This window comes from Trachinotus anak, unplaced genomic scaffold (genome assembly GCF_046630095.1).
Source record: "Trachinotus anak isolate AG129_WGS33_773 ecotype Australia unplaced genomic scaffold, CSIRO_AGI_Tana_v1 ptg000018l, whole genome shotgun sequence".
Classification (NCBI taxonomy): domain Eukaryota; kingdom Metazoa; phylum Chordata; class Actinopteri; order Carangiformes; family Carangidae; genus Trachinotus; species Trachinotus anak.
In genome coordinates, this window is record NW_027273869.1 from 16,306,184 (window position 1) to 16,332,551 (window position 26,368).

The 26,368-nt window shown below is 42.5% G+C and overlaps 1 protein-coding gene across 9 annotated transcripts in view; it reads left to right on the forward strand.

Moving 5' to 3' along the window:
• Positions 1 to 26,368, forward strand: part of syt1a (synaptotagmin Ia) — a 169,323-nt gene that overhangs the window by 69,944 nt on the left and 73,011 nt on the right. For 2 of the 9 annotated variants that reach the window (XM_071502581.1, XM_071502582.1), the window contains exon 3: positions 19,800 to 19,891. The exons of 2 other annotated variants lie outside the window; for them this stretch is intronic. In XM_071502581.1, the coding sequence (XP_071358682.1) occupies positions 19,800 to 19,891 (92 nt within the window). Of the gene's footprint in view, positions 1 to 6,620; positions 6,682 to 19,668; positions 19,688 to 19,799; positions 19,892 to 22,568; positions 22,721 to 26,368 lie in introns of those variants that run through there. 5 more of the 9 variants (XM_071502583.1, XM_071502585.1, XM_071502587.1 and 2 more) reach the window with 5 other exon arrangements.

Genomic DNA, 26,368 nt, shown 5'->3' on the forward strand with positions numbered 1-26,368 from the left:
GCCATTAAACATATTCACTCCCTGTTTGGAAGACACCGTTTTCTCTTTGCCTTCCCCCATTTGCACATACATGCAAGTACAATATGTTCATAAATAAAAGAGAGAAGATTTTACATCCACATCAGTACAACTAATTTGTATCAAGATGACAATGCATCATTCGCTGACATTTGATTGATTTCGGCTCCTGTAACACTGTGGATGTGGTATGTGCAGTGTGGTTGTCTGGTGTTATTCTCTATTCTTCTTCTTATTGTCAGCAAATCTCATGAAAAGACCAAAAACCAAATGACTTTATGCTATAAACAAATATTGGCTGTGTAGCCAAAGCCTGCGTGCCACAGAACTGTACAGAAACACTGCTCTACTGGGTGCCATGTCTCTTCATTATCAAAAACATGGGCGCTGTAGTTTATTTTGAAAAAATCCTACACAGAGGCACCATACTGCTGCTGTAAATACCCACGAGCAAACATTTTCCATGGCGGAAAATTGTCCCCAACAAAAGCACTATTCCCTCCTGTTTCAGTAATGTTTGAGAAGACTACAGCACCCAGCTGCTTGAGGGAACGACTGAGCATTCTTTGCAAATGAAACTATATATTTGTTACCTGTTTTTAGAGATTTATGTTCAGTAGAAGAAACAAATGGGCATGAGGCTGCGTGCCACAGACATATTGATATTTATTGAAAACCATAGAATAACTCATGAGCTTCATGTGCCCAGTCATCCACACCAACCTCCTTCTTGTGACTTTTCACCACAGCAGAAGAACGTGACACTACCTGCATTGGAAAATACATTTGGAAGTAATCATAATCAGTTATGTTGGCAGTTTTGTTCCCTACAGAACTTCTGTGTAATTAGAACATCATTTGTGAGAGACAGGGTTCACCAGAGAGACACAGACTGCTGAAACTCTTCCACTGTACAGAGTTGAGCCTGTTGCAGCAGGTCATTTTAGGGCAAAGCTGTAAAGAAATTAATAAACACAGATAAGATGACAAATGAAACCAAAAAAGAACAGAAGTTCACAAGAACTCATAATTGGCCGTTACCCTACAGTGACCTGAGAAGCAGCAGTTATTTGAGAGGTGGGTATACAGCAACTCTGAATCAGTCTTTGTTTGAGTCCTATGAGCTGCACCTCATCTCTAAAGTTTCCTCTCCGCGAGTCACCCCCAAAGTACCTTGGCACAGGGAGTAAACAAGCCTGCCTCTGTTCATCAAGGTAATCTTGTTTGCTCAGAGGGCAGTGTCTGTGCGGGAGAGCACACTGCCACAGGGATAAAGGCCCACGCTGGAGATATTGTGATCCCTGTTTTCATGTCTTCAAAGGAGACGGCCTTGCAGTTTGGCATGTGTGCACACAAATCTGCGTGACGTCACTGGAAGCTGAAGGGTGGCCCCGCAGAAGCTGCATCACAAAAACCGTGGGAGGCACAAGTAAATAACTAAACGAATAAATAAAATGAAAAGTGTTTTAAAATGTTCCTTTAAAGGTACAACAGTTCGGGCTCTGACAGCTCTGTTGTTAAAATTTAGAGCGGCCTTTAGCCTCTGCACAAGGGGAGTTCACCGTTCAAAGTGATCTCTGGGGTTCATAATTACTCTCCCAGTGAGCAGCCATCAAAAGCAGAGGGGAGAGGATTGCAGTTGTGTCACCATAGAATAACTCATCCTCTAATCCCTCAGCTGCAACAGAGTCTGCGTTTCAACCAAGGTGCAGCATCCGAGGCTTGATTCAGACTCTTGGGTGGGAGGCTGCGTGTTGCGATGGTAGACAGGGGGTAAGAGTCACATGTGAATACTGAGTGAGTTTTCCTTGCAAAAATAGAACTGCAAAAACGATAAAACACAAGTCAGTCGCAATTTCTCTCTTCTGAGTGTCATGTTTTTTTTTTTCTCATTCGTTTCACTGTCGGGTGTCAATCTCTGCACCTCGTAACATTTATAGTTCACTCTCATTCAATAGTTTCAGCAAACTGAGTGCGCTGCTGAATAAAACCTTATTATGGACAACAGAGCAACTCTTCTGGGTGACAGCAAAGGGTGAGAGAACTGTTATGGAGGAAGATGTGAAGAAGAGAACAGAAGTGGAACGACAGCATGCAGTGTCTTGCAATCACACAGGTGTCACACGTCTTATGTTACAACATTATGTATATATAACATTATATTCATCACCTGCTAAATCCAGTCAGCTCTTTTGAAAGTTCAACCTTCAGCAGTTAGACGAAGCAATGAAGATATCTACAGTCCGAGTGCACGCTGGCTCTGAAATTTCGGCTTCAGATATCTTCTCTGTTTGACCAGTGGAAGCATCTTCCTTGGAGCAGATGGACAGCCTGGTGGAGACCTATGTGCATAGAGATTTGCCGTATGTGGATGTACTCCACAGTGGAGCACGGTTGTTGCGAGGCATGCTGGGAAACAGTTGCTAAGCATTTCAGTGGCATTTGGTAGTTGGAGATATATGAATGGTGGATATATGCTGAAGCACAAAGGATCTAACAGTATCGTCCCCATTCATTCACAAACAGCCTTTTTATGTTAGATCTGTCTTTTTAAACTTGGCCTCAATCATTTTCAAGGATACTGTACATTGACTTTCATAGAGGAAAAGGTTCCTCTTTGACATTAAGCTTCTCTTTGTCTTGCACAGTTGGCTACTAACACTGCAGCCTTAGCTAGAGGCTAACTAACTAACTAAGGAAGTCGAGTTTGGTTAATGCATCAAGAAGCTCCTCAGATGCCAAAATAATGCAGCAACTATTTTACCTTCTGTCGCGACGATCGGGAGGCAACAGTAGAAATATAGTGTTACAGAGTAATCTGCAAGGAATGTGTGCTTGAATATATGTGATTGGTCAATGAAGCATCTTTGCTGGATGGTGTTGCATTGCAGCAAAAGTTGATCCTGGTTCAACTTTCTCACACCGTAACCCTGAATTGTGACACCCCCCCCCCCTTCCTGCGCCAAGAGACTGGCTCATTCCAAATGAATGAGAAAGCTGCGTTTTACCACCTTCTCAGGAGGTTTACCTCCAAACTACAGTCTGGTATAAAACATACATAAAAACCCACGTAATACACAGCACATTCTGCTCTTTTAAATTGCACCAAGTTCAAGTGTGGAAAGTGGTGCACATATTCTTTCTGTGTCTCCACATCATTTATACATCTGGACCCAGCTGACATATCTGGGGCTTTGCTTTCTGCCTCACTGCCTGTCAGAGAGGAGAAACACTCTTTTGATTGGCAGGTTAAACTCTTCAAGGTCAGCTTGCTCTACAGCTCACCCTCTCAGTGTAGATTACTGTGGTAATATCTCTCCTGTCGAGTGTCACCCATCCCCCCTCCACTGGTTCTCCGTCTACACTCAGATCTAAAGATTGCGTCCTTGCCTTCTCATCATGTCATTACATAAGCTACTGCACAGGTTGTTGAGCATGGAGATTGTGCTGTATGTTACATTTGCCACATCTGGGGTGCTGTGAGAGAAATGAATGTCATTTCTGCCAGTGATATCGGTATGTCGGGCCGGGGAAGGGGAATGGGATGTGGTTGCATGATTGCAGTCTCAGAAATTGGCCAACATCTGGCTGGGTCCATATTCCTCACAGTCTTTGCCTGAAACGCTCTTCGAGAGTGCTTAAGGTGAATTAATGATAGAAGCTAGCTGGGCGGAATGATGCTAAATCTACTGAGGAAATGTGAACAAACAGACTAAAAGAAAACAGACAGGGTCATCATGGGAAACTTCAAAGACAAGAAAAGGAAAAGGGTTACAGTGCAGTATCAAGGTCAGTAGGTCTTGTCTGTCCAGGATTGTCCTTTAAGATCATGTTGGAGTTTATGATCCATGACTCTGCCTCATACAAAGCTAAAATACTTTAGTGAAAGGTTTCACTCAGTTATAACCTAAAGTCCCTTCTGCCATAGAGAGAAAGAAAACAAATAATACGCAGTAAAGAAATCATTTCAGACTCAGAGAAAATCAATTCTTCCATAACATACATCTCCTGAACTATTTCTGTCCATTCAGGGGTCGTAGCTGACTCTTTGCTCAGCCGTTTCCTGGTTATTGCTTTTTTCCACTCACTGTCAGTAGTAAGTGTAATAAATATCGCTCCTGCTTTTTGAGCTCAGTTGGTACGTTTCCCAAATGTTAGGGGGGCTGGGCCGATCAGTGACCTTATCTCTGCTACCACATCTAACCAGAAGGACACATTTTCGACAAAATTATGTCTTGAATGAAGATGTCTGAAGAATTTTTCTCTAAATGATATCTTTCTGTTGGTTGCTCAAAGGTTTCTAAACCCTTGTTGGGGGATATTAGTATGAAGTAATGGCCTTACTTGCCCCTTAAAATCTGCCATCCAACTGAACAGATATGAATCCATGTCAGGTATTACCCAAAGTAGTATTTGTGCATTCCTGATAAATTGAGGTTATTAAATTTTTTGCAGAGTTACAGTCTCATGCATCCAAGGAGATGCAAGACAGCGACAGTGAGGTGGACAAATACCTCCAAACAGGGAGATATTTAGAAGAAGAATGGTTAGAAGAAGAAGTGGTAAAGACCAATGAGCAGAAGGGTTGGAGGAGCAAATGTGAAAACACAGCAGGAAACAGGAACTTGTGCAGATGGCTGCTGATAGTCACAAAGGCAAATACTCAGTCGCTAGCGACTAATATCACGTTGACATGCTCGCTGTGTTCCAATCATGCTATTTGTTAAGCATGCATATTTAGCAGCGCATTTCAAACGGTGACGCATCATTGATTTGTGCACACGATTGTAACGGGACTTGTTGTCACCACAGCCTGAGCTCTCTGTGTGCGATTTACATGTGAGAACAGCTGGAAAGTGTGTGAAAGTGGTGAGAGCAGCCCCTCAGTCAATGTATGATGTTATTAGGAAAAATGAAAGTGGCTGCACATAATAACTCCCACAAACACGAGCACTAAATGTTCCTGTGGTTTGTAACTGAAATTCAGGGACGCAGTGTTGTGTCGAATGGAATTTATTTACCTTTCACTTTTCATCATAATTCAGTTTACTGATAAGACATGACAGTTTCATTGAAATGTGAATGAATGCGTTGTCTGGAAATTCTTTTCCTTTCTACTCCTGCCAAGTGGAGGTAACAGCTGTTAATCTGTGCATCGCTCGGTAAATACTCTTTTCAGAATGCATGGCAATGAGAAGCAGTTGTACGACATTCACACAGCTACAGTACAAAGTGGTGATGATAGTTCCATGTCCTTTTGTGCTGGCAGAATATTTTTAACACCTTGTGATTGGGCCGTAAAGATGTTCACTTTGCTATCAAAGTGTGGTTAAAGGGTGGAGCCTCTTACAACTGGTTAGATAACCTGACGTAGTGTTTGGTTGGATGGGTATTCATCGTCCCCAGAGGATGATCCGTAATAATTTTGATAACTGCTTGATCTTTTATCTCGCAGCATCCTTTCTTATAAGGTATGTCATGAACTAGTGGCTGAATTTGTTGTGGATATTCAGAGTCCTGAGAGGATGATTCAAACTGATTTTTCATTCATAATTTACCAACGACACACAGAACACATCCTGAAAACCAGTGGCCAGATTTCCAGTCCACAAAGGGTGATTCATATTGATTCATGGGGACCTGCTGACTAATGCCACCATCATGAACAAACTTCCACCTGTGCACAAGAAATGTATTTTACTGAACACATTCATGCTCAACTTGTTCCATTTCCCCAGGTCAAACTATCAAACCTGCAGACAAACTAATGGATGGATTACTGCTGAGCAAGTGTACTGCGCTGTAGTTTATTTTAATGTCAGAACGTGTGTAAAACCAAAGCAGACCAAAAGGAAGCCGAAATGAAATCTAAAGACAAAATAGATCAAAATAAACCATATACACCTCATCAGGCTTTTTAACACTACTGTTGAAACCACCTACAATATAACCACCTCTTTTATATGTCTCTTCTGCGTTAGCCTTGATTAGCACATCAAATTTAGGATTTGATTGACATGATAGAAACAGCTATTTGTAAACCTCTAAATCTTACCTAACATTAAGTATTATTACAACTCATAATTATTTACTTTATCACTTATTCTATCTTTTATTTTTGACTAAAATATTCATCATTGAATCGCTATAAAACAGAACCCCCCCAATGAAAACAGTCCATCGCTAAGATCTGCCACCTCACCGCTGATATGTGCAGGTATCTGAGCGGATGGAACAATTAAGTGGTGCAGAAGACGTAGGCTTATTTATCTGTATCTAGTTTATGGATAGAGTTGTTTGAGCCAATAGTACATGTGCAGTATTTGGAGATTTCAGTTGCAAAGCAGGCTTCTCGTCTTTGTCTCGTGCATCTGCAGTTTATTCCTTTGAACATAGTTTTACATACAATACAGCACATCTCAACAACAACCCGTAGTTTTCAGGAATTAATATTGTAAGTCATTTTCTGTTCACTTCAACCTCTGGATGTATCTCAGGAACAGCTGGAGCTTTCTGTGGGAACTGGCACATGACAGACTGTTTCTCATTCATTTGTGCAAACATGGTCTTTTTTTTTTTTTTTTCATTTTCTTCTCCTCTAGATCTGCTGCTGAGCGAGGAGGTAGCATTTAAATAGACACCGCAGGCATTGTTGAGTTAAAGGTGAGTCTCTACTCCTTTAACCAAGCCCTTTACAGAGCAGCAAACATCTGTTTTTACTGGCAGGGTCAGTGTCAAGTGGCCTGCAGCAAAACAAATGCAAAGTTTCATTTTTTTCCTTCACATTTTGCTCCTACTACTAGTGTTTCCAAATCTAAGGGTTTCATTCCAAATATGTTTGTATTAAAGTTGTGGTTGTAGGGTTCTGTTATGCTCTGTTCATATATTTTAAAATTTTCTGTTGATATTTTTTTCCCTTTTCTTGATGCAACATTCTAGTTTCTCCATTGAGATCATTTAAGATTCATTTCTACCTATTTTAATGTTGTGTATATTTTCTTGTTTGTGCTTTATATTTCACTGAGAATTCAGTGGAACATAAATTTAATGAACCATAAAAAGTATTTGCCCCTACAGAATATCATTGTTTTCCTTTAAACCCTTAGTATATTTGCTTTAAACACCATAAATCTTGCTGGGTGCGCTTCTTAACATAAAATGATCAGAACGGCAGCTTTTTGGGTTCATTAGAATATTATATATTCTTCAGATGATAGCAGATGATAGATGATTATGGGAGATGAAGTGTCCTTTTTCTACTTGGATAAATTTGCAGCAGCATATGTTTAAAAAAAAAAAGTATTTGATTTGTGTGGAATCACGGAGGCTGCTTAGCTTCATATTTACTGGTATAATTAAAGCTTATTTTATTGGAACATTGTCAGCTCAAACCCAGAGTGTACTATAAACTCACAGGGAGGCTGACACTGTGAAGTATGTATGAATAAAAAATTAGCAAGTGTGCTTTGACCCTGGAGGACACTCTGCTGCTTGGAGGACCAGGTTATGGATCCACCCTCTGTTCAGACACAGTGTATGGTAAACAGGTGAGCTGTCGGGTTATGCAGAATGTTCTCTGGCAAGCGTAGCCATCCTCCGTCACGCTGTGACAATACTCTGCTTATGGGTCCAGTACGTATGGCTTGAATAATGTCTAATTGATTTTACCTTTATCTCAGAGGGGAGTAGAATCTCAGGCCGACTGTACAGTACATCCACCTGTCATCGTACAGGCCACGTTATCAGGAGAAGAAGAAAAACAAGATGAATCATGTGTTGTCCGGGAATCTGAGGGTAACTCTTTCTCATGCTGAATACTAAGTACACAAGAACACTTGGGACTTTGTTGTTTCATATCAACCCATGCCCACATGAATATTAATATGGAAATCACATGTACAGTGTGTAGTTGGAAAAGGTGGTTCTGTTAATACTGTGCTTTAATGGCCAATAGAAATTTAACTGGTTGTGTTAATGTGTGAACTGTCAGTAACAGTAAAACATTGTTATAAATAAAAACATTATTTAGCACATTGTACTAAATTCCACCCAATTAAGTGTCCATATAAACAAGAAAGGCTAGTAGCAATCTAACCTTTGGTCCTATTAGAAGCTATCCTTACAGAACCTGAATGCTGAATTATATTTGTGCTGTGACATCAAAGCGGTGTGGGTGGCTGATGTGCATATTTCATGTTTTCTGTCTTTTCTGTCTTTTATGACAGTAAATCAGAAAAAACAAGACGTTTGAATATATAAACTCAGCTTAATCAATAATGAAAATAATTCTTCCAAATCCGAAATCCCTAAACAGCAGCGCTGGGTAATGTGAGAGTCAACTGAGAACAGTGGTAACGGTGTATATGACAACATGGAAAATTTAGATGAGAAAATCCCATAAAAAAAAGATCAAATTAGTGCTCAATGCAATTAGCACTTTTCTGTATGATCCATTACAACAGAAAAAAGCTTTATTAATAGAACACATTTCAAACACAGAGGCAATTCAAAGGGCTTTACAGAGACCAAGTAAAGAATTAGAATAAAAAAAAAATCAATAAGAAATTAAAACCAGAATAAAAGCTGGACAGACAGAATAGAATAGATGAAATAAAATACATAAAATGAAATTAAATACAAATAGACAAAGGTAATAGTAGTAATGACGTTTTAATTACAGTTTGTAAACAGTTTGCAAAATGTATGATATAATCGAACCTAAGTTGACTGGATTATCAACCAGAAATATACTTTACTTTGCAGTTACTGTACATCGCTCAGCATTTCTATTCTGCTTTATTTGGTATATTCACAATGTCAGAGAAATTGCAGTTCATGGGTCACTAATCATCTTCAAGTGTTTTACTCAAGCAGAAATTAAAAAAAAAAGCATTTGGCTTGTGTTTAGGTGGAATTGTGCACTGAAAGAGATTAGAGTCACCACAGATCATATTTTCTGCTGTTGCAAAGCAGAGACTTCATTCATGCTGACTTTGGCATTCAGGGTTTGATACAACCTGGCTGCTTCACCGTATTTTATCATGGACTTTAACCTCTACAATCCTCCCTTTGCTGTCAAACACCATCCTTTCACTCCTCACTTCTATGTTAAAGTCTGTATTCAACCCGCAAATGCTGGTTCAGGAAGGGTTCAGTGGCTATTTATTGAGGCATTGTGAGTGATTCTGGCCTTGTTAAATCCCATTTTGTTTTGTGAGCGTGGAGCTCGGCCTCCTCCAGGCTTGTAAAGGTAGAGGACGGAGCCAGCATGCCAACTGGGGACCCAAAGAGCAGTCCAATTTTTCATCCTTATTGCCCATGACATATCCAAAGTGGCAGAGCACTGTTCCACGGAGAGACAGAGGATGGAGAAAAAAAGTGTGGAGCCCGCAGCTCAGACGAACTGGGAAGAGTCTATCTCCAATTTCTGCTTCTGTAGTCCTGTACACGGCTCCGATTTTCTTTGCTAAAACAATGCAATTCACCAGCGTCCATTAGGATTACACCCCTTTATAACTTACTCCGCCTTCTACCTCTGTCTTTCACTCCATCACACAGGACTTATCTTACTGGGGACTGTCAGGTTTGTCGAAACCATGTGCCATTTTAATCACTGTCTGTACAGGATGTGTGTAATTAGTAAAATAATTCAAATTATCTGGTGTGTTTTGATTAAGACAGATTCATGTTGCTAAAAAAATGTTGTGCCAATCATCTGTTGTAATTTTAGCTTGATTTTATTTTTGAAATTTTTAAAATCTTATTTCACTTCTGTCTTAAGACTGAAGTGAAAGCATAATTAATGAGGTCCCCAATCATACCAAAAAATATGTTTGTGTCCTCATGAAAGAAGGAATCTTTGTGTTTTGGTCTTGGGTCTTTAAACAGCTCGCAGTGATTCAGAAGTGAATAAACAAGAGGACGTAAGATCTGTTCTGTCACCTGCAGGTCGTCTAGTGATGGAGGCCGTGAAGGTCGCTGTCAAGGTGACTTCTGAGGGGTTGAGAATAGGGGGTGGGATTGTTGATAGGTGGGGTGTGACTTCAGAGAGCCTACGTGACAGGTACATTTTCGTGAGAGAGACCCCCCCCACCACCACCCCATACACACACACACTTTTCCTTTGCTTTCATTCTCACGCTTGAGATTAAGATCTCTTGTTGTAATTATTGCTCTGCGAGGCGGCCTAATTCTGCCAAGTCGATAGCATCACAGCCGTCAGGTGCTATAGAGGGTATCTGGCACCAGCTGTTCATGTCCTTTACATGTTCCAGTGGGCTGCAGTGGAAGGTAATGGCACCGTTATGTGATGTCTGTTGATCGACTGGCTTCTGGAGAGCTGCCAAAGCTTCCGGCTTCCCCCTCCAGTAAAATGCAGGAAGTAGAAAAGGAAAGGGTAAAAACGAAGAAGGACAGAAAGAAGACCCTTGGGTGTTTGGGATTTTTAACACCTGATGTACAATAAGGGCATCAATCATCCTTCACAGTCCCAAGAAACATATGGCTGGCTGCGCCCCCCCCCCCCCCCCCCCCCCCCCCCAAACACGGGTGCTTGACAGACAGAGTCAATTCTGTCTAATGAGCAAACGTGCTACCACGTACTGTACTGTCTGTTGTGCACAGGAAGGCACCGATCTAACCAGACTGCTTTAATCAGCACGCAGACAGAGTACACATCCGCCCAAAGAACCTTTGTCAGGATTCATTTCTCAGTAAAAGACTTGAGAGTCTGGCCTGAGATATCTAGACCAGTTATTCTTTCGGAGTTCAAAGCAGCCATATCAAAGATGAGAAGCCTCACCTTCCACAGCAGGAAGATAATGATGAAATATACATGAAATTAGCATGGTTCCATGCTGGCAACAGCCGGGGCCGGAGGCATCATATTTTCCAGTTGTCCATCTGTCCATCCCTTTCTTTTGAACGTGATGCCTCAGTAACGCCTAGAGGGAATTTATTTAAATTTGGCACAAACATTCACCTGCACTAAAGACAAAAGACAAAGGTCAGTGTGACCACACAAAGCACTGTTTAACCACAACTCAAGACTTCACACAGCAATTCTGACACAAAATTTCACTACAATAAAATTCACCCAAAATTATTAATATAGGATTCTGGATAAACAGGGATGTAACCTGAAACTAGTCTGTTGCAGTTCTAGTCCAAGTTTTGTTTTAACCTAGAGCTGAACAGATGAGTTGATTAACTGTCTGACTCAAACTCAAGTAGCAACAATTCTAATAACTGATTTGTGTAAATCAGTTTTCAAGCAAGGATACCCCAAAACCTGCTGGTTCCAGCTTCTCGCATGTGAATATCTGATGCTTTTCTTTGTCATTTATGAGTCAGTAAATTTAGTATCTTTAGGTTTTGGACTCTTGGGCTCAAAAAGGAGATGTGGCCTCAGGCTCTGGGAACTTGTGAATGACATTTTCTGTGTGTCATTTAACATGATTCATCAAGTGAGCAATAATTAAAGAAGATACTTAGTTGCCCTTCTCCAGTCTAATCTTTATTAGAGTGTTAACACTTCATCTTGACTTATGCATGAAGGTTCACGTTAATGAAAATCAGTTACTAAAGTGTTTTCTTCCAAAATGCTAAAAGCAGCACTTAGTGACACCTTTTGAATGACGGATGAGTTTAGATGCTTGTTTATTTAAACTTAACACTGACAGGATCAGATTCCTATTACTCTGGATTCAGGAAGGCCAGAAGGAGTGTTTTAAGTAATTAATCACACCTTTTGTTAACATCTAAACATCAGTGTGGAGATAATCAGTGTTACACTGATGACCTTTCTTCTGTCAGTAATCTAGAAACACTGTCTTTACACTAATGGCCTGTTCAAGTGAGTAAAGATGTTCGGTATCAATAACACGACAGTTATAATGAGGTAAACAGCTTTTCTAATATTATATTTCATCCTGTTTACTTAATTGTTAGGAATAGAAACATGACAAAAGATTGCCTATGATTAGTTTTTGTTTGCTTCGTTAAATGTTTAAAATATGCCAGAGAATAAACCAGATCAACACCACCCTCAGCAAACGGTTTATTTTACAGGAGGACCTATCAGAGGCCTGAGTAACTGAATTTCTTCAGACACCATGATCTATCGCCTTCACTTGGCAGTGGAATAAGATCATTATTTTTGCAAACTGTCATAAGATTCACCAGTACAACTGTGGGTGTTTAGATAAGGGTGAGGTTGGGTGCCTCCATCGTAAAGCTTGGATGATTTAAAGGACCCCCGTATAATGTGAGTCTGTGTGATCAGAATTTAAAGCGAGAAAAACCCTATTCATTTCCTGTAGTTGTAGTTGAATGGCAGGCTGTTAATTACCCAGTAATGCATTTCAGCGACTCTCTCCCTTCCTGGTGGAGCATCTATGTGTTTGAATGTGTTTGAGTGTGTGCATGTGCTCACGTGTGTCGGAGTCCACGTCATATGTCACTGTGGATCTGTGTTTGCACGGATGCTTGTGCAGCATGTACAGGACGTGGGTTTGGGGTGTTATCACGCCGCTGCAGCTTACGGATCTATAGAAGTCAAAGACGCAGATTAATGTTGGGTGACACACGGGGCAAGTTGGGAAATGAATTACTGGACTTGAAATGAAATTCGCTGACAGCCCCTAAGCTTTTGTTGCAAAGGTGATTGACACTTGAAGTGGATGGTTTGTATTAATGGACACTACTTAGTCTTGATTTCAGAGTCAGGAACTCGGAGCACATATATACAGTGACAGTGAGATTGCATGTCTTGCATTTCTGGCGTGTTTATATGTCTGAGCAGGAGAGCGAGCACTGTTCAGTGGTTGATCGTGACTTTCCTGCCTGTGTGGGAGCTGCTGCCACTCCCACGCATCTCTCTTTCTTTTTTTCTCTCTGTCTCTTTTCCCTCTCTCCAAATCCACTGGTCTTTAACCTCAGCTCATTTCTTCCTTAACCACTAATTTAATCTCTGTGTCGCAACTATCCATAAAGAAATAGGAAGTTAGTCTTACGACTGATCCGCGATGGAGGTCCCACGTAGTTTCAAGAAGTTGAAGCTGCTCTGATAGGGTTAACTTATAATATATGGCTTCTCCTTATGTACACACACAGCTTCAGAATGTTCTGTTTGTGTGAGAATCACACAAAAGCATTATGTTGTCTTACTTAGACATACAGAAAACATACGCAAAAAATAACATATTTATATTGAAGATGATGCATAATGCATGTGATCCCCTCTCAGGTTAAAATGTGTTGTTTTCCGATGACAATGCAAAAAGAAGTTTTGCGTATTCTGAAATTTTACTCTGGCTGACCTTGGAGGCTCTGTGTGGCTGGGCAGTAACGGGGTTGCTAAGGTAATTTAATTACCAGACCCTCCACGGGCAAGGGTAATTACTGCTCTCTAAATCCCCACTAATCCCCCTTCTGAGCCCCCTACACAGACTCGGCCCGGGGCGCTCTAACAGCCAGAGCCGACTCCTCGATCCCGTCCTAGACATTGAGGGCCCCTCCAAGAACTAAAACATGCTGCTCACTGTTCGGCATAAAGATGCTCCTCGGTGACTTGATTCATGGAAGATGTGTTCTCTCCTCACTGTACTGTGTGTGGTTGTGTGTGTGTCTGCCCCAATGTGTCTTTCAGTCCAAAGGGCTACAGTCATCAGTCCCGATGAATTCCTCTCACGTTGCTCTCCCCACCCCATCTGTGTGAGTCAAGGGGACTCTGGGGTCAAAAGGGCCACTCATCTCTCCATAAGAATGTCGTAATTATCACTGCTGGGATGAATAGGATGTGACCTCTGTGAGCAGCAGCGCCTGGTGACTGGAGTTGGAGGAGGAGGAGGAGAGGAGAGAAAGGCTACTGAGCATTATAATCAGACTCCAGAAAACAGCTGGAGTCATCAACACAGCCTCCGCTGGTTTTATGTTTAAATGAAAGTAATAACTAGATAAATGAGGTCTGTGCAGCAATGTGGTACTATAGTAATGCAAGTGTGTCCCACGCTTTGTAATGGTCCATATACTTTACTGCACACTGGGTGCACTAGGACCATTGTTTTAGATTAATATTTAACTTCCAGGGAACTTCCACTGTTCAGACACTTGAAGCTGCACTGATCAATTTTTTTATATATCAAAAAATGGGGAAAAAACTACTGACTACATTTAATACAAGTGATGTCACTCATAATTGTAAGAGGCTTTTCAGCATCTTTCAACTAATTGTTCTGGTTTTACAGCTTAGCGGTACAGTAGTGACTAACTGGTGAATACTGTGGAGCATTTAGCAGCTAGAGACAAATGCTGTCGATCAATCAGGAGAAACTAATAGGAGGAACAAGAGAGTATGAGAAATTTAAGTAAAACTAAATTTATGGGGAACAGGAGAAATAGATTTTGGCGCTTAGACCCCGGCAGGAAGTGGATCACCATGGAAACGACACATAGGTTTAAGGTCCTTCCAGTGAGAGGAAATGTATGTGGTGGTGGTGATGAGGAATGGAGCTTGAGGATGGGAATGTCTTCACGAGAGGGGAAATCTGATTGGACGGTTTGATTGGAGGTGGTCTGGAGTCCGTGATTGAGGTGGTGGAGGGGGTGGAGGTGGGTCGCAGGAATATCACACTGCTGAAATGACAGCTGAATGACAGCAGAGAGAGAGAACAAATTGACGGCTTACAAGTGATTGGCTGAAGGCCACCGTGTCAGGTTGTGATTGGATGAAGACAAGAATGAGTGGGCGGAGCTAATAGATAGCGGGAAATGACGCTTGTGACTCAGAGGGCATGCAGAGTCTTCCTGACTGAACTCTCTCTAATCTTCATTTCACCAAAACAGAGCTAAAGGGAGAGTGAATGTTGAAGTTACTGTCATCAGGTGGCCAGAAACATGACTCCAAATGAATGCTAATGTTGCTACATGTCTGCATCACTTTTTCATGCAAGAAATGGCCAGACTCACACTGCCCTTCTCAAAATATGCAGATTGTCTTGTTTGTATTAAGTTAAGATTGATTCTTCAAGAACAAAATGCAATGAATTTTGACAGCCTATTCTTGGGTTTGTGTTGTCAGAGTCCTGTCAGAGCACCAAGCAATGGCACATCATGACAATATAACTTGACAAGATAATAATAATAATACATTTAATAAAAATGACAAAAAATAACTTTCATAGCACACAAAACGAAATGGAAAGTAGGAAATCAAACAAAAGCACTTACAATGTGTTGATAACTTGCTTTGACCACTGGTTAACAAAATAGATTTGAAATTTGTAGCTAACCACAGTTAAGTAACCCAATAACCTCATGAGTCATTTGCAGTTTAAAGATGGAAATTTGGGGGAAAACAAGCAGCTCCTCGGGCTTCCTCTGCTCCTCTTCTAACCTCAGATGCCAGCCAAACATCTGTGTGACATCAGAGGCATTGGCAAGTGTTACTGACCCCAGCAGGTGTTCTGTGTGTAACTGCGTGCACTGTATGTCCGTGTGTGTGCGTGTGTGGGTGGGAGTTTGTGTACAGTACTGTATCTGCAGGATGCATGTGAGCGGGAGGAACGGGGCGGTGGTGAAAGGAGCACCTGTGTGCATTGAAAAGAGTTCTCTGAATAGCTCCATATTTGAACAGCCACTTATCCACCGATAAAGCTGTAAGTGATTCGTGGCAGCTTCCTGCCTGTGGTGGAGAGAGAGACAGAGAGACAGAGATAGGGAGAGAGAGAGAGAGGATGAGTGGGAGAGAATCAGAGAAAGAGAGAAAGATTAAATGAGCGCATCAGCTGTAATTAGGGCTACTTTCCTCCATTTGGAAGTGCGCGTCTGTCTCAGAGAGAATTAGCACTGGATACTCTGGGTGGGTCAAAGCAATAGAACGTGAATGGATTAAAGGGGCAAAAAGTAACATTAGTATAGCTAATCTGCAGAGATCAGTGTTATTGTTGACCATTGGTGCTGACTTTGTGAATGAAGGTGCAGGGTGCAAAGCACTGTCAAGTGTGCCGTGTGGGTGGGGATTGGTGGGAGTGTTTTTGTGGCTGGTGGTTCATGATACACCAGGGCCACACGTGAAAACCAGGGTTTTGCAGAATCTTCTAATATTAATGTGCTTGTGTGGCAATAGGATTAGCAAAAGCATTTCTCAAATGAATGTAATGTAATGAGGCTCATCAGCATCAGCTCCTTTGGTGCCCTTCACTACATGCTGACAGTTTACAGAGTCCAGAAATGTTAGTCTGCTATTAGGAAGCTAACATGGAGATTGGCAAATGCAAAATATGCTGCCAAGGGCAGATGATGTCTCCTTTTTAAACAGTACATTGAAAGTGCAGCGGTCACCTTGTTTTCCATGTGGGATACAGCTGCATGATCTTTATCAGGAAAATGCTCCTTTGCCAGTACGCCCGCACAAACACACATATATGGTAAATATAAAGATACCCAGGACTTCTGTGAATATTGAGCAACATAAACTCTGCTTTTGGAATTGAAATTATCCGAAAGATAGGTCTAATGTTTGTCATGCAGACCACTTTAACAGAGTTTTAATCAAGATGTACAATAGCACAATGACAAAAGATACTACCCTTTAGGCTTTATGTTGTTTACAGTTTGAGTACAGTTTGTGGAGTCAGGAACAAATTAGTCGGTGCTGACTTGTATTGATGAGTTACAAAAGCTACTTCCTGTTCTGAAGCTTCACGTCCTCTCCTTTAGAAGCTGAAAAGGACCAGTGATTTGCAGTGTCCAGAGGTGACCATTCAAATGCTCCTGACATTTGGGAAATTGTCCTTTTTGTTCACCCATTTCCTTTTATTCCCCACCTTTTTCTTCTAAATGACATTTCCCCGTTTTCATTCCTGTTGATCTCTCTTCTTTCTTTTGCCTTTCTTGTTCCAGTTAGGTCGACCACTGAGAGCTCCCGGTTTGAAAGATGTTTGTGTTTAGTTTTTTTTTCTCGCTTTTCTTGTTTCATACTCCTTGTTCATTTCTTTTGAAATGTTGTGTGAAGCTTCTGACCCCCTACACCAAAATTGAGATGATGAAAGTTGCTGTTGCAGTCAAAGGACGTGCTGTATGTTTGTATATTTTACGTGAGCGTTGCGGTCTGTACTTAAAAGGGATTGATTTTGTTAAAATTCAAAGGGTTTTGACTGCTCTGCTGCACCGTTTTAAACCTGCTTTTTATCATTATGCTCAGTTTCAGCATTTATTTTCAAGCCAAAGCGTCTTTGAAATGGAGAGGATTTCTGTTACACCGCACAAGTCTGTTGAATGACATTTAAATTAAAGGTATATTTAACAGAGTTACAGCTTCTCCACCTCTGGGAGCCACTGGTAATAATTAGACAGCATGGTGTTTTTTTGGCCCTCTGTTGATGCTAAGCTGTCAGTGCGATGGTTTTTCCACGCTACACTGTTGAGAACTCGCTTGTCAGTCAAACAGCACCGCCATTTTCTCACATCCTTTTATTTGGATTTGTGTTGAAGTTTGAGGTGGCACAGTTTCTATCACTGCTTGAGCAAAACTACTGTTTGTTGTTAGTTGGCACTTTGCTGAATTGTGAATGTAAGTAATGGAATCGAAATCTTTTCTCTGCAGTCTTTTAATGACGGTCCTGTCGTTGTTGTACCGTACGCAGATGTGCACTACACCTCCACAGCCCAGTGAGGACAGTAATCTGCATTCAGAGACCCAGTTGAGTCATTAGCGATTTCACAGCTGCCTACATTCTTCCTGTTCAGAGCGCCATTAATCTCAAAACAACTGGGGTGTTTACTCTCTTTCTCAGAGAAATTGTTTGGCCAAAACTATTATCTTCCAGACAGTTTACGTTTTTAAGGGAGATAAGCTTGGAGGTGTTGGAGGTGTGCAATTTCCAGCCCCTAGTTGTGATAGCAGATGGTTTCTGCAGCGCTGGGATGTGTGTTGAGCCGACTTTGTTGGGATAGACAACAGATATTCTCCGCAGAGGATGGCCCGCGACGCTCAGCATGGATGCACTTCTTCCTCTGCTCATTAGGGTCAGGCCATAAGACCGCTGGGCCTCAGATCTGCACCGGCCACATCACATCGATCCCCCCCCACAACACAACACAAGACACACAACATAACACACACACAGCCAGTGAACCAAAGCTTATGTACAGAGGAGCAAGCTGTGCAGTGTCCAGGCAGGGTGTGAGCTGGTAATCATTAACACGGACTCCCTGTTTGCTTTGCCTCAGTCCTGCCTATACGTCTGTTAGCTTTTGCACATGTGTGTGTTGTAAACAGGGCCGTGCGTCTCATTGTGCTTTATCAGCTTGTGCACTTTATTTACATGTCAGGTCTCCTCACAGACATACACATGTGCACATGCAGCACACACACATCTAACATCTGCTCGCGCCCGCAGTCACAGATCACGCGGCGTTACAGTTTACCGCAGACAGTACGTACGAGACAGATGTTCTGCAGAGTGGGATGAATACCGTTCATATGCCTCATAATTAATCCGCAGACAAAACAAGCAAACGCTTTGAAGGTAAATTCAAGGATTTCCTGCAGAGAGAATTGATTGGATACAAGATGACCCATCAAGGAAATGAGTGTGTGGCTGGAAAGGCAGACAGGGAGCACAGAGAGGACCAACACTCCTCACAGATTACAGTTTAACACATGACTAGCACATGAAAACTTCACTGTTCATAGTTACAAGCAACATCCCTAAATGGACTTTATTGTAACCGAGTGTAAGTAAGACGTACTCTTGAGTAAAACCTTGCAACTCTTCCCCCAAGTCTCTGACTAAAATGTAGCTACACCCCATAACAAACAAGATAAACAAGACTCAATTGCTAGACAGATTATTTTTTTTATTTATTACTGCTAGTCGTCCTTTGCCTTTGCATTTGCTGCCCCCTCCCTGGGAGAGCCGAGTGCCACATCTGGTCGGGCTTAGAGTGGAGGGGACGCCAGGCAGCTCCTCGAGGCGGAGCATTAGCATACACTTACTCTGGGAATGCCCTTGACTAGCTGTCTGAAGAATGGGACGTGAGCAGCATCAAATGCACCAGCGGGACCTGAGGAGAGACAGGAAGAGGTGGAGGGAGACAGAAGGAGGGGTGGGGGGGGGGATGGAGAGAAGAGACTTCAAAAGAATAAGTGTGAATGAGCGGCGGCGTTGGCTTTTAAAAAGGGAGTCACAGCCACAGTCAGATACAGTGTGTGCCTCATTACCATTATTCACTAATTACAGCATCTAATGTTATTAGGCTTTCACAAGGCGCTTTGTCTTATTCCAAGAAAGAAAAACACCTGAAATGCTCCATCGACAGAAAATAAGTTTGCTGATGGTGTGCGGAAAAGCAGGTCTAACAGTACCTCTGATTTGTTTTCATGGAGCAGAAGGTGTGAGTGGGTGGGGAAAATGTCAGAATAGTGAGCTGAGAGATAGAGGGGATGTGTGCATTTTGTCTGACAGAAGAAGAGCAAGCGAAGGAGAGAGAGAAAGAGAGAGAGAGAGAGAGAGAGAAGTTGGGGGAGGGGGCTGGAGTAGGTGGGCGGGAAGAGAGGAGGCGAGTGTCACGGACACACAGAGAGAGAGAGAGAGAGAGAGAGAGAGAGAGAGAGAGAGGGAATAGCAAGCTGCTCGCTCGCCGGAGCTGTTGACTTGGTGTTCGAGTGAGTGATCGTGAGAGCTTCTTGAACTGCTGTGGTTAAAAAAAAAAAAAAAGGGGACATTGCTTTTTGAGCCTTTCTTTTTTTTTCTTTTTTTTTCTTCTTCTCCTTAAAGTGCCACACCGAGCTCCCTCAGAGAAAGCAGAACTTGTCTGCCGGAAGCCCTTCCTGGGATTGTGAAGAGGAGCCAGGGAAAACTGCTGCCAGGTAAGAGACTGGAAGAGACACCAGGACAATGGAGTGTGGAGATGGTGGTTTTTAAAGTCAGAGCTCTCATCCGTGCCGCTGCTGAAAATAATACATGTGATGCCTGGTTGAAATGTAGCGAGCACGCTGCTTTTGATGTGTGCACATGTGTGTGTGTGTGTGTGTGTGTGTGTGTGTGTGAGAGCACGTCAGCAAACATGGCTTGCAGGGCACTGTACTGTACGTGTGACTGGAAGAGTCAGATCGTATAGAGGAGGAGGAGGAAGACAAGGAGTAGGTGTAGTGTCTTTTTGACAGCAGCTCATCCAGGGTGACAGATGTCAGGGGATGTTGGGAATGACAGCGATTAGTTCAATTTCCAAGATTAGATTGATTTTGGAGAAACTGAAAAGACTTTTTCCGTCTCACTGCCTTGTTTTACAACTGTTCCTCCTGCCCTCAAATAGTGTAGTATCTGACACTCATACTAGAGGTTCTACAAATATCATCAGTTTTTCTCAAGTATCTGTGTGACTCATGTACTTTGAAAACTCAAAACATTGGCGTATACGTCTACATTTACGAGCGAGACCGGGCTGGATGTGGCTTTACAGCTGATAGGATCTGTAACAGGCGGGGATAAGCAGACTCCCACGGAGGGTCAGGCTCAGCGTGGCAGCGCTGAAGTCGTGAGAGACAGTTATTCCCCTACAGAAAAGAGAAAAGAAGCTGTATTTAGCTGTTGTATCTATAGTATGATACCGCGGCTTCCTAACCCAGGGCTTGCTTGCTTTGTCATTTAATGGGAAGTTCTACTGTAATCGAATCACTGTGCTGCCTTCCCTGCTGTTTGTCATTTCCCCTTTGTCATCCCTTATCTCTTCCTCTCTCCCTCTCTGTCCTCATTATCCCAGATTCAACTGAAATGAACTAGTCGATCTCGCTTCCTTACCATCCCTCCCTCCATGCATGCACGCTGACATACAGTAGACTGTCAAACAAAGACAGAGCAGAGGGCCAGAGGCTGAACAAAGCTTCTCTGTTCTTAATAACATTTGCCACTTTCATTTTTTTTTCTTTCTTCTCTCATTTAGAAACATGAAAGAGGTGAGGGTTGGTAGATTGTGGGGCTTCAAATAGCTCCTGTCTATTTGATTCCATTGTCTTGTGCAGGAACAAGCCATGAAAGCCAACACGCAGCTTCAGTCTTTTCAGACGCAAAAAACCCCGTTCAGTGGGATTTCAGTTCCATTTTGACTCCCATTTTTCCAGCACCTTCCAAATCCTTTATTCTCCTACAAGGTCCACTAAACCCTATTCACATCCACGGTGCCTTTGTGGCTGCTTGGAAAATGGATTTGTACGTCCAATAGTGGACCTGAACAGTCTGCTCACCGCTCATATTCATGCCATTGTTAGCATTAGATTTATGTGTAAAATCCGGAGTCATTTGTGCAAGCTGTTTAACACCATTCATTCTCGTAGAGGACAATTTAATTCTTTAGTTTGAAAAATATTGCACCCACTGGCATTGTCATGTGATTCAACAACTGTGTGTGTGTGTGTGTGTGTGTCCACGGTGTGTGATGTGTATCCAGCTGTGAGATCTCCCATTGCATCAATAGTTAATGAACATCTCTGGCACTCATTCACACGGCCCATTCACACAGTGTTTTGTTTAGGCTGCTCTGCCTCGGGTGACACACACTGTACTATACCTTCTTAAACACAGCTCAGCCAGAGTTGGATCTAGGCAGTGTGCTGACCTTCACACAACCTTGCAGCATCACAGTGGGTGTTTTGTGAGTTATTATGGGCTGGCATTATTTGTGAGTAATGACTTGTCTCATAAATCCAACCAAACAGAGAGTGAAGGACTTCAAAGTGTAATGGAGGACAGAAAAATGAGACTTAAGGGAGGAAAAAAGAATATATTTATAGATATAGATGCTTCACCTGCACATGTATGTGGGTGTTGGTGTGTATCACTCCATCCATAGAGGTTACGGCTCTCCTGCCCAGAGCAGGCAGCTCCTTTCGGTCCACTGGATGCCAGTCCGCCCTCTCTCTGACTCATTGCCTCGTCCACTCTGATTGGCTGGCTTTTCTACTCCGGGGAAAGACAGGATGAAGAGGAATCGGCCTCTCATGAGCAGGGATCAGCCGTTCTTTTCACCCAACATCCCGCTGGGTGCACACTCACAATGTGTCCGTCTGAATGTTGCAACACAGTCGTGGAGCAGAATGTCGAAATGACAGGAAATGCCTTTTGATTGCTGAAAGGCAGCACGTCTGCTTTCATCTCTTTTCGGATCACACATCCAACCGGCTGCTTGAGACTGTCACACATTTGAGCAAAGTAGGAATAACTGAGATCATTCTTTTTCAGATATTCCATCTAACCCCAACCACAGTCATGTTTTATATCCATTTCAGGGATGTGTTCAAGCTTCCAGCCCCCCCCTCCCCTCCCCTCCATGCCTTTGTAGATGACGCTGTCAAATGTGACAGCTATGAAGCAAACAGGGCGTGGAGCTCCCTGCCTGCTGAGACTCTGGCTTGTTTGCCTCTTACAGACAGACCCGGCTGAGACGAAGTCCAAGCTGCTCCGCCCAGTCAGTCAGCCAGCAAAATTCATGTTTTTTTTTTGTTTTTTTTCTCAGTGGGAAAGAGCCTCTGTGCTCAGACCATACAGCGCTGATTCAGTACCATGGACAGCGCTCCCACTGTGGGGGGAAAGGTGGCAACGAGCAGAGGAGGGTGTAATTTCAGCACCACCTCTTGTGGACAGCACCAGTAGTCCAGAGAGAAGGGGAGGGTCACACAGAAATGGAGACTCCAGGAGTGATGGTAAAAATAATGAGACAGTGTCAAAGCAGGCAAATGATGGAGAATATTGCCTTACTTGAAAAGATCATTCATATGGTGATTAGGTAATATACCGAGGGGAGTGACAGATTTTACATTTTGGCTGCAGAAGGCACAGCAGTGTTTGAATATTTACCAGCCTTAATGTATTTGTGTTTACAAACCAACACTGACTGTCAGTTGAGTCCAGGGGCAACAGTGCTCGCTACTTAACCAGGTAGCTATAATTACAACAGTTACCAAACTGGCAAAGCTCACAAACATACATTTCACTGGAGCATTAAATCCGGCTGCAGTCAGTGACACTCCTTCCTATAGATCTCTAGCTGTTTGGCTCTTGATCTGTAGACCCAAAGAGACGTCAGCTTAAATTTGTGTTTATGAAAGACAGTGAGTCAGTGAAGATAAGGCAGACTGAAATCCACACAACTGTGAGTGTGGCTATGTCTACCAGGTGTTGCCTGGCAGAGGTTTTTTAAGTTTGGTTTATTGACAACATAAATATATAACATGTCACACTTCAGAGACACTGTGTGGCGTCCAGAGAAAAGAACTAACAAATGAAATCATGTAAACATACATAAATTAGTGAGAAAACACAACAATTAAGACGTATCTGCACAATTTTTTTGAGCGGTTACATTGGCAGTGTCTATCTTTGTGAACAACTGTTATGTCATTCAACACAAGTAGGAATGGGGAGTGACAGAAACAACTTCCTCAGGGGAAATGCTTAGATTTCTAATTTATTCTTATATCAGTGAAGTGGGAACTTTATTTAGTGAGTTTCTCTTGTTGCAATGACAAACATCATGAGCACAAATCTTGATTGCAAGTAAATTAATTTCACTTTAGCTCTTCTCTGCTCAGCATTAGTGTATCATGCCTAACAAAGAACGCTTTCCCATAGCAGCATGCTTCATTTCACACCAAGCTACAAATCATTGTGATTAATCAGCTTTGGCTGTAATGAATGTGATGTTTGAGTCATTTACGGCTTTGCTGATCCATTTTATTGATTTTAATGCATGGTTATACTATGTGTATACGTGCAAAGCATTTCAAATCTAAGCTCCCTGATTCAGATTATTATTGCATTTAGAGTTTAGTACATTTGCCAATACAATAACAGTTTTAAAATAACGAGGGCTGTGTGTTCTGTAGCTGGTTGAAAATCACCCAGTTTCATGCATTAATTAGATTTATTTTACGTCTTCTGGTTTGATAACGATGAACACAGTGAGAAGGTGTGAAATCAGACTTGAGAACCGAGCTTTATATGAAAGCTTACTGTGCTCTGCTCTCTGATCTTTGGACTAAGAGAAGCCAGAAAGATAAGAGCCACCTCTCTCTGTGCGTTTACCCTCTCACAGGCTCACATGTCCACACTAATATGCATACATGGGCTCAGCATGACATTAATTTTGTGCATCGCTGCCTGTTCTCCAAGTACGGCAGCTCTCCAGCCCACATCCCCTGACACAAACAATACAAGCTGCAAATCTTGCCCTCGAGCTTCTGTCTCACCAGTGGACAGCAAACCACCCGTCACTCCTCTCTCTCTCTCTCTCTCTCTCTCTCTCTCTCTCTCTCTCTCTCTCTCTCTCTCTCTCTCTCTCTCTCTCGCTTTATCTATCTATCTTCCTCTCTCTGTTGTGAAGCTCCATACACATGTCCCCTAATTGAGACAGCTTATAACTAACCAGGGTCATTTGTATATGTTTGCATTAGCATAATTGAATAGGCATGAGTTAAGTGTTTTCCACTGGTGTGTTAATAACACGGTCCGGAAAAGAGGCAAACACATGTGCGGCTGTGTTTGTTTGGCTTGGCGGTGACGTGAACTGGGAGGCATCCATGCATTCAGTCTCCTCCTCCCTGCCCTTCCTTTCTCCTTTTCCTTGCCACCTGTCAACACCATAAAACTAAGGTGTGGTCATGTTTCTCTCCTCTGAGATGCCCTTGTCTCTGAAAGCTGTGTGATGGCCAGAGACTAATAAACTGGGAGCTGTCCCAGCGTGAAAACTGGCGACCACATACGTATGGCAGGTGAGACAGCACTTGGACTGCCGGTCTCCGCAAGTTAATTTTCTCGCAAGGCTGGAGAGAGTTCACACATGTGGTTTTACCTTCTGACCTGAGCAAAGAGGCTGGTTGGTTCTTCTTCAAGTCTACAGCCAATAACCTCTCCTCCAAGCAGAGGAAACCTGATGTCGGGCAACAGAAACATTGATGGCAGGAGGTGGGGCACATGAAGAGAGAGGTGATGTGAATTGGACTCAAAGTGAAGAAAGGTATAAAGGAAGGAGGGTGACAGTGGGGATGGAGCGAGGTTATATTTTCCATCTCGGTAAGCCGCAGCTGTCGTCCTTGTCATTGCGCTGTGTAAATCAGTCTGCTGTCTGCTGCGATCTGAGCGGAAAAGAAGAGCTACTTTTTATCACTACATCTCCGACTCCACAGAAGGCTGCATATTCACCAGAGACCTCTATTTACAGAGAGGGAAGGGGGCAAAGCTGACAGCACCGGGAAAGTGTTTTTTTTTTTTCCAGCAATCTTTCAGCGCACAGGTTACTGAAAGGCAAAAGAAAACTGGAGGGTAGCACAACTCAAACATATTTAATTGTTGCATAGCAACAACCCACTGTTTTCAGTAGTTGAAGCACCAAACAAAGCCTCGTTTTGTATTTGACAGAATGCAACATAAGATGGTTTGAAAAGGAGAAGGAAAATGCGTTTTTTTTAACAACAAGCTCGCAAAGTTGATTGGTTGGGTTTGAATTTACTCTTGTGGACAATATTGTGCTGAAAATATAGGGCCGAGCCTGTTACCATGAATCACCCAGTCTCTTGTTTCTCATCACCTGGACTGATGTTCTTTGGTCTGAGTATCAGCTTTCAAATCAGTGATTGAAAGTTTTAGCTTTCAAGCCTGTCAGAGTTCAAATTAACACAGAGACAGTCCTTTAATTTCCTGGATCAGAAAGGTCATCGTCAGAGACAGATCCTGAATATTGAGATAATCAGAGCAAAGTTCAAATGTAGATCATTATAAGACAAGAGGATGGATTCTCAGCTGTTACCCTGTGATCAGTCGTACAAGAAATGTGTCATTTATGTGGGAATGCGAACACATTACCCGAGCCCTGGGATGCCAGCACTATGTAGAACTTTCATGGTGCTTGCACTATGCAAACCCAGACAGCAAAATGAAACTATACAGTATAAACTCCGGTTCCATGACCCAAGTCTGGCCAATATACTGTCACATCTGGGTAGATTCCAGCTGTTATCCTCCAGTGTTGAGCTGGGAGATTTTGTGTTTGTGCGCCAGACTTGGTCCAGATGTGGAAGTAGCACCTGACACCTGATGATTGTGCTGTATGGGCCGGACTTGGGCCGTGGGAACGCGGCGTACACTGAGCCAGAACAAACTGCCCAGTATAGGCCAGATGTATCTTGTAGATGTCATTTTCACACAGAAAGACATGTGAAAATATCTGGGCTGCACATACAAGTGCATCCTGAAACCTGCTGATACACACAGAAATATATGTTTATATAAAAGTAAGAATCTACATTATTAGGTGTTATTTAATTGAGACTACTAACCCCCCCCCATCCTACCTG